The sequence below is a fragment of the Echinops telfairi genome, unplaced genomic scaffold (genome assembly GCF_000313985.2).
Source record: "Echinops telfairi isolate 266 unplaced genomic scaffold, ASM31398v2 ScPeMD7_7420;HRSCAF=8458, whole genome shotgun sequence".
NCBI classification, from domain to species: domain Eukaryota; kingdom Metazoa; phylum Chordata; class Mammalia; order Afrosoricida; family Tenrecidae; genus Echinops; species Echinops telfairi.
The window spans coordinates 53,149,446-53,161,929 of record NW_022111320.1 but is presented as its reverse complement, the minus strand read 5'-3'; the positions used below and the strand labels follow the sequence as shown (position 1 = coordinate 53,161,929).

At 61.5% G+C, this 12,484-nt stretch overlaps 1 protein-coding gene across 1 annotated transcript in view; it reads right to left on the bottom strand.

The window, feature by feature from the left end:
• Positions 1 to 12,484, bottom strand: part of DNAH1 (dynein axonemal heavy chain 1) — a 58,414-nt gene that overhangs the window by 24,170 nt on the left and 21,760 nt on the right. Inside the window, exons 17-31 of the mRNA XM_045297415.1 lie at positions 12,211 to 12,464; positions 11,736 to 11,948; positions 10,428 to 10,592; positions 9,926 to 10,047; positions 9,732 to 9,837; positions 9,022 to 9,201; positions 8,467 to 8,607; positions 7,881 to 8,044; positions 7,637 to 7,750; positions 7,136 to 7,324; positions 6,914 to 7,019; positions 6,165 to 6,278; positions 5,335 to 5,484; positions 3,249 to 3,335; positions 2,938 to 3,124 (exon numbers count right to left, since the gene is read on the bottom strand). Coding sequence (XP_045153350.1) covers positions 2,938 to 3,124; positions 3,249 to 3,335; positions 5,335 to 5,484; positions 6,165 to 6,278; positions 6,914 to 7,019; positions 7,136 to 7,324; positions 7,637 to 7,750; positions 7,881 to 8,044; positions 8,467 to 8,607; positions 9,022 to 9,201; positions 9,732 to 9,837; positions 9,926 to 10,047; positions 10,428 to 10,592; positions 11,736 to 11,948; positions 12,211 to 12,464 — 2,292 coding nt within the window. The remainder of the gene's footprint in view (positions 1 to 2,937; positions 3,125 to 3,248; positions 3,336 to 5,334; positions 5,485 to 6,164; positions 6,279 to 6,913; positions 7,020 to 7,135; positions 7,325 to 7,636; positions 7,751 to 7,880; positions 8,045 to 8,466; positions 8,608 to 9,021; positions 9,202 to 9,731; positions 9,838 to 9,925; positions 10,048 to 10,427; positions 10,593 to 11,735; positions 11,949 to 12,210; positions 12,465 to 12,484) is intronic.

The following is a 12,484-nucleotide window of genomic DNA, read 5'->3' as shown; positions in this document are numbered from 1 at the left end:
GCTCACAGACAGCACGGCTCGGCCTGCGGTCAGACAGCACGACTCACAGAAAGCACGGCTCGGCCTGCGGTCAGATAGCACGGCTCACAGACAGCACGGCTCACAGACAGCACGGCTCGGCCTGTGGTCAGACAGCACGGCTCACAGACAGCACAGCTCGGCCTGCGGTCAGACAGCACGACTCACAGAAAGCACAGCTCACAGACAGCACGGCTCGGCCTGCGGTCAGACAGCACGACTCACAGAAAGCACGGCTCGGCCTCACTGGGCGCCCACCTAAGACCAGAGGTGAGGGCGCGCACGGACCGGGCAGCGTTGCATCCCGCTGTTCCAGGGTCTCGATGACAGCGCCAACGGGAAGGCAGCTGCCCGGCCGCCAGAGCAAGTGGCCACCAGTGGCCAGAATAAGAACGTGGCTGCTGAGCACCACGGGAGCCTGTGCCCACATACAGAATGACCAGTGCACCCTCAGTGGGGACACACGATCAGCAACGGGAGTCAAGCCAGGCCACAGAACCCCCGAGCAGCCCCCCAAATAAACTTTAGGCTTGGGGGCCCCCCAGGACCTGTGGAGAGATTGTCATAAAGGTCAGTGGACAGGCCTGGGATTGTGTGTGCTTCTTTGTTTTGGTTTTGGGGTTCTTTTGCTAGTTTTTTTTCCTCTTTTTATTCAATCTTTGCTTTTTGTTGTGGTTTTGTCCACCTGTATAAGGCAGGTGTGCGCGGGGAGCAAGCACGAGGAGAAAGCAATGGCCCGACTAGGAGGTTCAAGCAACAAGAGGAGGACGCAGAGACCCTGGGGTGTCGGAGCAACAGCAGTCCAGCTGAGACAAAGTGCTAAGAGGCAGAAGAAGGGCGAGTGTGATGGTGGGGCAGGAGGGAGGGAGAAGGAAACAGAGGGAAGATCTAGGAAGCAAAGCGATGGAGAGAGATATAAACATAGGTGTGCACTTACGTAAATACATTAATCCATAAAAGCAAGTATTGGCCTGTGTACATGTATTTACATGGCAACACACTGAGGAAGTGGATGGACTTTGGGCGTCTGCTCAAGCCCTCCCTCAACGCAAGAACACTTTTCTAACAACCTGGCCTTCTGTGATACTCACCCTCCTGACACTATTGCTGAAGACAGAGCGGGTACATAAGCAAATGTGGTGACGAAAGCTGATCATGCCTGGCTATCAAAAGATGCAGTGTCTGGGGTCTTAAAGGCTTGACATCAAACAAGCATCCATCTAGCAGAGAAACAAGCCCACATGGAAGCAGCACACCAGCTTGTACAATCACGGTATCCATGAAATCAGGGTAACAGGCACCAGAAGCCCCCCAACAAAGAAAAATGACATTGTTGAGAACGAGGGGGGTTGGAGTAGAGACCCCAAACCCATCTGTAGACAACAGAACATCTCCTCACAGAAGGGTCACAAGGAAGGGATGAGTCAACCAGGGCGCAGTACAGTACCGATGAAACACACACTATTCCTCTGGTTCTTGAGGCTTCCTCACCCCCACTCTCATGACCCCAGTCCTGCCTTTCAGTTCTGGCTAGACACACCAAATCCAGGTCAGGTAAACCGCTCGAGTACAGAGATGGGAGTCACCATACCAGGAAGGTAGGGGAGAAACAGTAGATGACTACAATGACCGACACCCCCCCCCCCAGGGGGACAAACAACAGAAATGGGGGCGAATGGAAGGTGTAAAATCTGAATACAAAGGTCATTATAATTTAGGGTCATGGGGGGGGGGAGAGCTGATACCAAGGGCTCAAGTAGAAAGTAAATGTTTGGAAAACGATGATGGCACATAAGTACACATGTGCTTGATACAGTCGATGCATGGAATGTGATAAGAGCGGTGAGAGCCCCCGTAAAGCGATTTTAGAAATCTAGTGACGGGGAAATGTGGAGGGCATCCCACCAGATGTGGAAGTAGTCAGGGCACAGGGACAAACACTGTCTGACCCCACCTTCAGAGAAGGAAAGAGTAGTTCTATCTATGGAGACCAGGTCCACTGGCAGTTAGCAGGGATGGGGTGGGGAGGGGGCCGTTCTCTGGACAGTAGATGCTTGATACTTTTGTGAGTGTGGTTAAGTGTGCACAGCTTGACAAGCTAAACCACGCCACCAGGGGGGCTTTAAAGGCCCTTTTGATAAATGCTGTGGCATCTTAGCAAAAAATTTGAGTATAGGCCTGTACATGTGGCTAGGGATATGTGTGCATAGGTCTGCATGTGACTGTACGTGTACACATGCATGTACACATGTGTACAGACGTGTGATTAGGTCTGTATATGTGACTGTACATATACATATGTGTACAGACGTGTGCGTGCACAGGTCTGTATATGTGACTGTGTGTGAGCATATGTCTTTGTATAGGCGTATGTGTGTGTAGGTCTATATACGTGTACACATGTATGTGTACAGGTGGAGGTGCTATGTGTGTGTGTGTGTGTTGGTCTCCAGTTTAAAGATGGTCTCCATCCAACCTTCATGGCACCTCAGGGTGGGGAGGCTGCAGCCCAAGAATGGGCCTATCTGTGAGGTCTTGGGGGGGGGGGGTGGATGCTACAAATGGGGAGCAGCTCAGCTGCTCACAAAGGGCCGGCAGTTCAAGCCCAGGTGGAGGCGCTGCCAAGAAGCGCCTGGCCGTCCATCCGTCCATCATAGGGAGCCACACAGACACAGGCTGCCAGCAGGACCTACCTGAAAGCACCTGGTTTGGTTTTGATCAGGGAGAGGGGCCAAGCCCCTGCTTCCTGACCACCCGGGAGGCTCCAGTGGGGTGGGGATGAGGACGCCTGCCTGGCCCTTAGGGCACTCATGGGGGAGCCTTGGCCTGCAGGACTCTGCAAGGTGCAGGGCCACCCCCCAAGGCGCGGCTCGGCTGTCTGTGTCCCCGGGATGCGGGTCGCGGGTCATGGGTGCTCACCCTCCGCGTCCTTCAGGTTCTCCTTGTCGCAGGCCGTGTGGATGGCCGTGTCCAGGATGCCGTAATCCGTGCCCCCCTCCTTGATGGTGGGGAACAGGTCGGACACGATGCCCGCAAACAGCTTCAGGTCCTCCTGCAGGAACTTGGGCACGTTCACGTCGCGGATGGCCCTGAGGCAGATCAGCTCCTGCAAGGCCAGGCAAGCCACAGGGCCTGAGGGGCAGCCTGGGCCAGATGCCCCCTCCTCCCCCCCAGCACTGCTCCTGAGGACCCCATCCCCATCCCCCAGATGGAGCCTGGGGCCTGCCCACCTCATTCATGTTGGGGTTTTCCCGCTTGAGGTTCCCAGCAGCCGAGATCACGGTCTTCACGGCTCTCATCCCGAAGTCGTAGTGATCCTGCACCCGAGAGGTGGGTGTGGGCATGGCCCTCTCAGGGGCACTGCGTCCCCCTGGTGCTGACACACCTCATTACCACTGTCATTTCCCGGCAGACCCTGTGTCGCCCTGCACACACCAGCGAGGGCCAGCGGCCCTCCTTTGGGGTCTCTGGCGTCTCGATGTCCCCGTCACGCCCCCTCCCTTTATAATAATTCCGGGTGCTTCTCCCTGCAGCAGCTGTAGCTGGGCACTCAGGCCCGGGCTCCAGCTCTGCCTGGTCCTGGCGGAGCCCCTGCGTTCCGGCACAGGGACTGCATGCACATTGAGTCATCCTGTTTGAAAAGCCGAGGAAGGAGCTCCCCGTGGGAAGGTGCCTTCTAGCACTCTCCGGTCCACCTTTCTGCCCACACCGAGGCTATTGGTGGTGGCTGGTTCTCAGTGTGCCGGGCTCCGGGCGCCATGAGAGCGGCTTCTGGACGGGCCTAGGGACCAGAAGCCAAGTCTGGAGCCCTGGTGGCACAGCGGTCACGTCCTGGGATGCAAGCTGAGAGGTCAGCAGTCCGACACCCCCGGCAGCTTCCGGAAAGATGCGGCCCCTCCTCCCGCAGGGTTACAGCCTCAGGAACTCACAGGGGCAGCTCCAGCCTGTCCCACAAAGCCACCGTGAGTCTGCGCCGACTCCGTGGCAGCAGTGGTTTCCCTGCTGCATGGGCTGACGTGGGGTCACCGTCATTTGGGAAGGAAGGGTGATGCCTTCAGAATGACGAGGGGCGGGGCACTCGTGGGGGAGCATTTTGGGAACCGCATGATTTGAAAGAAGGCAGGGTGGCTGGGCCAGGGAGCTGCCAGTCCAGGGGTGGGCTGTGGTGGCAGTAGCTGGGTGTCCTGGTAGGAACAGCACCTCTCTGATGCCGTGTGGGCACCCTCTTTTGGCATCCATGGAGGAGCGGGGTGGGGGGTGTTTATCTTTCTCCTTCACCATTTTACTGGGGCTCTTACAGATGTCCTAACATGCCATAAACCAAATAGATCACACACACTGTACAGTCGGCTACCGTCAGCTCTAAGGCACTGTCTTCTTCCACTCTCTGATGTTGGCTCCCTTTTCCCTCCTTCCCCCACCCCAGGGACCCTTGTGTTTTATAGTCACATAAATATATATGTGTACTCATGCCACATCAGTCTATACACATCTATATGCTGTATCTCACCCCATCCAGTACATCCACGCACCTACAATTCTATCATCTGCACAGCCCCAATTGCTATCATTTCCCCATTCCCCCCCCCCCACCAGCCCCAATCTTCCTGCATCCTCAGGGAATCGCTACTCCCACTGCTATTCCTGCAGGGTCCCCCATCCTGGCATCCCTGCGTCTCACCATCTCACTCATACATGGGTGCATAAGGAGGTCTAACAGCGTTCACGAGGTCTTAAGAGTAGGGAGGAAACACTCAGAACTGGAGGTACTCGTGTGTCCCCTCAGTGCTACACCGCACCCTGAACCCCCCCCCCCACCGGGGGGTTCTCTGCAACTATGTGGAAAGTGACGTGGAGGCTGTAGCATATAAGCCGAGGCACCCTCCACGGCAACAGGGACCCAGCCTGAGAACGAAGCACCCACGGGTACTGGGTGGCTAGACTCACCTATCCTGCCTCTGGCTGGGGTTGCCCCCAGGGAGTGGGTGTGTGTGAGAGGCAGTCCCGTCCTGGTCCCCACACTTGCTTCCCAGATTGGGTTGAGTGTCGCTCTGTCTCTGAATGGCCACCTTCCCTGCACCCCAGCTCGCCCAGGTGGACACCTGCACCGGCTCCTGCCTCCACCCCGCTGTGGCCTCGCGGACCTAGGCAGACTCCCAGTGCTCAGGGCAGTGCTCAGTGACCTGGGCTGAGAAATGGATGTGTTGGGAGGGTCCACAAGATAGCGTGTGTGAGGCGCCCAGCAGTGGCCAGCGGCCCAGGGCAGGTGAGGGTGCTGCTGTGCAGGCAGGGGCCCCTGGTCATGCAGGGCCTCACCTGGGAGCTGAGCTGCTCCGAGGACAGTTTGAAGGTGGTGGTGATCTTCTTGGCCAGCACGTTGGCCTCGTTGAAGCCGAAGGAGTAGAGGGAGATCTCTGCGATCATGGCATAGTCCGGCACCATCATGGCCACTGGGCGGAAGAGCGCCTGGGGTGGGCGCCGCCGGGCGCAGGTGAGGGCAGGGCGGCTGCCCTCCTGCACCGCCCAGCCCTGGGAAGGCCGCACCCCCTGCCCTCCTCCCAGGCTGACAGCCCATGCTGAATGCTTAGTGCCCCTCTGGGCTGGGATCTGGCCCTTAGAAATAGGCTCCCTGTGCTGCTGTGAACACCTGCCCGTGAGCCTCCCCAGTGACGGCCCCTCTGTGCTCCTGCCTTGGCTTCCTCCCCACAGTCCAGCCACGGTAGGTCCCATCAGACATTCCCTCCCCCCCCCACACGCACACGCTTGATGTCTCCCATGCCCCATAGCTAAGAGCAGGCCTCTGAGCCCGGAACCCCGGGGGCAGGAAGGCCGCCTTGGAGCATCACAGGCAACAGTGTGACTGTGCTTGTGCAATTTTAGCTCTGGTGGCACTGCTGGGTAAGCACTGCACTGCCAACCACAAGGTTGGCGGTTCAAACCCGGCAGCCCCTCCGTCACAAAAAGAGGGGGCTATCTGCCCCCTGAAGATGTGTCACCTTCAGGACCCTAAGGAGGCCACTCTGATTCTGGGTCCATTTGATGGCAGTGGGCTTGGTTTTGGGTGGGTCTGAGCCCAGGTCAGAGCCTAGGTGCCCCCCTGCCAGCCTCCCCAACACGCCCTCCCACCCCCCACCCCCAGTGCCTGCCTTCAGGTTGTCGGGGAGCTCAGTACGGCCGGCGTAGCCAGGGTTCATGGTGATGAACACAGCACAGGACGGCACCAGGGGGATCTCGACGCCCTCAAACATGAAGCGCTCCACCTGCCGGGGTTGGAGGTTGGCGCTTCGGGGCTGCAGGTGCCCAGCCCAGGCCCATCTCTGGATGTCCCACCTTCCCACCCCCTCACCCGCCTTTGAGGCTCCAACCTGGACATGGCTGGTCAGCCTGATTGATTCCAACCCTGGGTGGTGCCAACCAGATCTTCTTCCTGGGATCTGGTCTGAGCTTTTGGGCCCTGGGACCACATGGCCTTTGGCTCATGGTGACTGGGCCCTGGCTCAGTCCCTCCAGAGGCTGTCACACCTCTGACCCCTGACCCCAGCTCTCTCCGTTCAGTCAACCAGACCCTATGCAGCTGGGGCGGCACCCATCCATTTCTGAGATCCTGTCTCTGGAAAAGACCCCTGCTGCCCTGAACGAGGTCGAGCAAGGGTGGACCCCTGGCCTTTGCACAAGGACCCGGGTGAGGGAAGGGACCCCTTCGCCCACCCCAACTTGGCCTAGGACTGCTCAGAGCCCGGGGCAAAGACGTTGCCTTCCTGACTGGGGACAAGAGCCCCTCCAGCACTCCAGAAGCAATGGCTCAGTGCTGGCAGCTGTGGGGAGAGGGGCCGGACTCTGGATTCTCAGCCCCCGGCACAGGGCAGCTGGTGCACTGGGCGCGCCCGAGGCTCACCCGCTGTTGCTGAGCCTTCTGGATGGTGGTGATCTGTTGGGCCACCACGGAGAGCACCTCGATGTCGATGCGATTGAACTCATCGAAGCAGGCCCAGGCTCCGGCGCTGGGGAGGCCAGGCCAGCGACAGACAGGCATGAGGCTGGAACCTACCTGGCCCTCCACCAACAGAGAGCAAAGCCCTCCAGCTTTGCCCGGTACCATCCCACAGCCCTGCCTCACCTGGCCAGGCCCTTAAAGAACTTGCCCATGGCCATGAAATCCAGCTGGTCCGAGCAGTTGAACACAACCGTCTGGATGGCCAGGGCCTTGCCCAGATCCTTGGTGGTCTCTGTCTTCCCTGTGCCAGCTGGACCTGCAGGGGCACCCCCAAACTTGAGGTGCAGGGCCCCAGTCAGGGTCAGGTAGCATCTGCAGAAGAAAAGAGGCAGGTAGAGGCCACACACACTGGGACACGAGGGGTCGGGAGGGGCCCTGCTCTCAGGGCCTCAGGTATGCCAGGCCTGGCTGCGCAGACCAGCGTGGGAGCCCTCAGTCACAGTTCCAGTGCCCCCTGGCCCCCAGCCCTGTGTGCACCCTCGGGGGCGGCGGGGGGGGCCTAGTCAGCCTGTGGCCACTCTCACTTCTCCTATTCAAAACCCAACCAGAAACCTAGCTGCTACACAACACCAGTCCAGGCTCGAGAGCAAATGGCTGACCGTCCACTTTCTGAGGGGGCCTTGCCTGTCGGTGAGGGGCGTGATGACCAGCCGCCCGCTGTTGCCCAGGTACTCGTAGCCGTAGATGAACTCGGCGTTGACGGCGCGGATGTACAGGTCTTCATTGGTCCAGTAGTACCTGAGTTACAGAGACCGACTCCTGGGCCGTGGGCCGGGAGAGGACGTTCTTTGAGGGCCCCTCAAGTCTATTGCCACAGGCCCCTCCTGGCAGCTGCGCGGGGGCTGGGGTGAGCAGGCCTGGCCCCCACCTCAGCTGCGAGATCCACTCGAAGGCGTTCACGCTGACCACGTCCTCCGCCACCAGCCTGCCCACCACGTCCTTGGCGTGGACCTCGATGACGATCAGGGCTGACAGCACAGTGCGCTGCATGCGGGACAGCTTCCCCCGAACCAGGGCCACCAGGTCACTGAGCTGCGGAGGGAGGCCCAGAGGGGGCTGTCAGGGACTGCACCACAGCTAGGGTCTCCACCCTGAGCCTGCTGTGGAGAGTGGGCTTCCGCATGAACAACCTTCCATCCTGGGGGCTCCGGGCCTGCAGGCCGGGGCTGGGAGGGAGCAGGAGTTGGGCAGGCGGGGCAAGAAGAGCAGGGCTTTCAGCCCCATGAGAGCGGGCCCGGCTGGGGGGTGGGGGCAGGAGTGTGAGGAGTGGTGGTGTGGAATGCAATGCCCCCCCCACCACACCTGCTCTCAGACCCTGCGGGACACTCATTTAGGGTGTCTGACCTCTGCTCTCTAGGCCCAACCTCTTCCAAGGGGGACCCAGGGAAAAGGCCCTGGAGGGGCTGGTCCCCTTGGGGCTGTGGGGGAGCAGATGGTGCCAGCCTGGTGCCTACCTGCTGGGCAAGCTTGGGGAAGAGCCGGCTGCTGAGGTCCCCAGCCTCCAGGGCCTCCGCCACCTCCATGGTCCAGTAGGTCTGGCACCCAGCAATGGTCACCTGGCCGGGCCACTTGAGAACCCATTGGGTCCTGGGCATCTAGGAAATGACCAGGGCAAGGCTGACCCGGGCAGCTGACCGCCCCCTAGCCCTGGCCCCGTGCCGCCTCCTCCCCTCGAACATTTTCTGTCTGTGCAGCCGGCGCTCTCAGCTCCAGTGGTTAATTCCACCTAGCGTGGGTGGGGCGGGGGCTGGGGACAGATCACTGCCTCCTCGGCAAGGAAACGTGGGGTCACGGGGTGGGGCCCATGCCCAGAAATCCCTGTCTGCTCAGGCAACTAAGTTGACGGAGGCTCAGCCCCATGGCCCCTGCTGGTGAGGGCTGAGGGGACCCGGGCAATGTCCAGCACTGGCCCGGCACACGCACAACCGTGGGGTGGTCCTCGTGGGCAGGGTGGTCCTCAGAGTCCTCCATGTAGGGCCCCTGGGGAGGCTGTGGGGAGGGCGGCTCACCGTGGGGTAGGCCTGGATGGCCCACCTGATGAAGTCCCGAATGCTGCCCTTCATGCTGGCCTCCACCTCCCGCAGCCAGTCCTCCACATTGTTGGAGGGGTAGATGGAGGAGGACAGCTTCACCTCCTCGCCCTCGGCTGAGTACATGTGTGTGATCTCCAAGTCCTCCTGGAACAGCAGCTGGGGGTGGGGTCAGGGGTCACCCGGGGCGCCACCACAGCCCCAAGGCTGCCCGGCCTGGGCCCTCCACCTCCAGGGGCTGCCCCCTCGCGTGTCTACCTGGGCTGTGTCCTGTCTGGCCGCATGCAGGCGGGATGTGGTCGCCTTGTCCCAGCTGTGTCCTGGCCCCACCCACGCCTGCCCCAAGAAGTCCCACCCTGTGTGCACACCACCCACCCGTCACCACACGAGCCTATGTGACTTCTGCAGACGCGGGAGGGAGAGGCGCGTCAGGAGGCTGTAGGCGTGATGGCCTTTGTGCGCACGTGGTAAGGGCTGGATTTGCAGGCGAGCGGGGCTCTGAGGGCCACCAGCCCCAGCCCTGAGCTCGGGGTCTTGGAGCTGGTATGTCTCCCAAGGGCCCAGGTGTCTCTCGGGGATGGGGTGGGGGGCCACTTGCTGCCTCATTTCCTGCTCAAGGGCCTTGGGCTACAAAGCGAGAACTGATTCTTCCTGGCTGGGAGGTGCCAGGGCAGGGCCTGGAGACCCACCCGGGCGATGTTCTCGAAGCACTTGCGCAGGTGGGGCTGCACGGCCGTGGGGTCCTTTGTCTGCGAGAGGATTTCCAGGAGCTCGTCGTCCGACAGGAAGTAGAATCTGCCAGCAGAGCCAGGGCGGGGCTAGTCAGGTGGGCGCCGGACACCTTGGCCGCGTGCTTGTGTGCACGCGTGCGCGGGGCACCCACCTGGGGAAGGCGCTGCGCTTGGTCTCCAGGTACTCGCTGAGGCCCTTCTGCACCATGTCCAGCAGCTTGTTGCAGTCCCGCAGGCTGTCCAGCAGCCTCTGGTCGGCGCACACGGTGATCACCTGCAAGGCCCCGGCCCAGCGGAGATGGTGTGAGCGGGGGCCGGCCAGGCCAGGCCCCAAGGTGGGCTCTCCAGAGCGCGCTGCCCAGCGCCGGAGACCCCAGCAGGGTCCAGGTGGCATCCATCCTGCCCCAGGAGCTGCGCCCATCCACCCGGCTAACTAACTCCTGGGGAAGCTCAAGACTGTCCGGGGTGGGGGAGGTGTCTGAGGAGAGCTGTGTGACTGGCTTTACTACAGGGCTGCTCGGGGCCTTTAGAGCGAGGACGTGGGTCCAGAACGTCCAAGAGGAAGCCCGTGGGGGGCCGTGTTCCTGGGCAGCCCACTCAGGACAGCACAAGCGGCCAGGGGTCTCCCCCGTGCTCCCGCCCCGGTGAGCTCGCCTCCCGGTTCTCGTAGGCGTTCTTCATGATCTTCCTCCAGAGCCGCTCCATAGTCTGGTAGCGCTTGCTCTCCACCGGCAGCTGCCGGTTGATGTCCTCGGAGCTGAAGATGGGCTCCAGGTAGAGCCAGGAGCGCTGGCAGTTCAGCCACTCCTCCAGCACCTCCTGCAAGGAGGCATGTCAGGCTCGGTCCAGACGCCAGGACGGCTGCCTGCCCTGACAGCACGCTGGGGCCAGTGAGGGTCTGCAGGGTTAGCATCACAGTCCCCCCGGGACCAAGAGGCTGCAGGACGCCTGCCCTCCAACAAGCCGAGGCCCAAGCCTTCGACAGGCTCTTCCTTCCCTGATGAGGGCTGGACCCTGGCTTTCCCCAGAAGGCCCGAGGTCACAGAGGAAAAACCCAGTGCACCGAGTCCAACCCCGTCTCCCCTCCTGGGAGGATTTTAGGCTCCGCCCCGAGATTCCCTTCGCCTGATTGGGACTTGAGTTTGAGGTTCCTGGAAGACATTCTGAACCATCAGTCTGTGCGTGAAGGAACCTGGTTCAAAACAAGGCATGGCACAGCCCCCTTTCCCTCTTATGAGCTCGGGCATGGGGAGATGCAGATGGCCGGCGGCCGGCCAGGGTGGGATCCTGGCCACAAGGAGTGCATGACCCACTAAGGGCTCAGCTCTGCACTCAGTTACCAGGGGCCGCACACCTGTATGTGACGGCCCTGCAAGAGGTGCTGGCCAAGGGGCACCCTGGAACGATGGAAGGGGGTTGTTCCCACATGGAGGGAACAGAAGCGCCCAAGGTGGGCGGCCTGGCAACAGCACTGACCCTCTTCACATGGTCTGCCCAGAGCCAACCTCCTCACCCAGCTTCTGGTCTCCCCAGATGTTTCCGGACAGCTCCCAGGAAGTCCCCTCCACCCCCCAGCGTGGGTAGGGGGCCACACCTCGTGACCAGGCCCTGGGACCGTCCTCCAGGGCTCTGTGGGCAGCCCCCGCCTCTGGCCTCCAGAGCCCAGGCCCCCAGTGAGGTGGGAGAGGGGCTCAGGGCAGGAGTGTCAGGCATGGAGACCCTCAGAGGCTTTCTGGTATCCAGCCAGGCAGCTCCAGGACTGGAGTTGGGGGCCTGGGGACCACTCTCGTGACCCTCTTCAGCCTCATTGTGCCAATCCCTCCAAGAGCCAAGCTTCCAAATGGGGAGAGCCTGCCTGGCTGCCTTCCTCGGGAGGGCGGGGCCTGTCAGAGGGCTGGGTGCGGCCGACTTCGGGCAAGCCCTGCCCCTGCCGTGGAGCCCCGCCCTCCGGGGCAGGCCCACCTGGGTCAGCTTCAGCTTGGTCTCCCAGGAGTTGATGCGCTGCTCGAAGGGCTTCTTGTAGGGGGAGAAGGACATGCTCTGGGTCATGACGATGTGGTCGTCCAGCAGCTGCGAGGCCTCATCCGGGCTCTTGAGGATGTAGGTTTCCGTCTCCTTGTAGGGTAGCACGTTGAACAGGATGGATGACCACTCCTTCTCCATCTTGTCCAGGGCCTGTGGTGAGCGAGTCGGGGCCGGCCGGTGAGCCGGGCCCAGGGCCCAGGGATGAGCTGGCTGCCCACGCTGTCTGGTCAGCACTGGGCAGGGAGGGCCAGGCCAGGCCCTGACCTCGCTCCCCCTTGCAAAACATGCTCAGCTTGGTCTGGTCGACAAATCCTCCACGGGCCCACCTCTGGACTCAGGGTGACATGCTCTCCCCCCCTCCCCATGCGTGCCAGGCGTGCTGTGCATGCTCGCGTCCGTCAGGGCCGCCCACCTGCTCGATGGCGTATTCCTTGCCGGCCACCTCGGCCACCTTGCTGATGCTATCGATGTGCTCCTGCAGGTTCATCTCCAGGCAGCGGGCGAACGTCAGGTTGGCCTTGGGCCTGACGTTGATGTTGATCTCCTGGGACAGCTCCTCCCAGTGGCGGTTGCGCATGCCCGGGTTGCGCAGGCCCTGGATCAGCGGGATGTAGGGCTTGAACTCCTCGACGCGCGCACGGATGTCCAAGGCCACCTCCTGGCAGGCTGCCGGGCGGGGGGCGGGG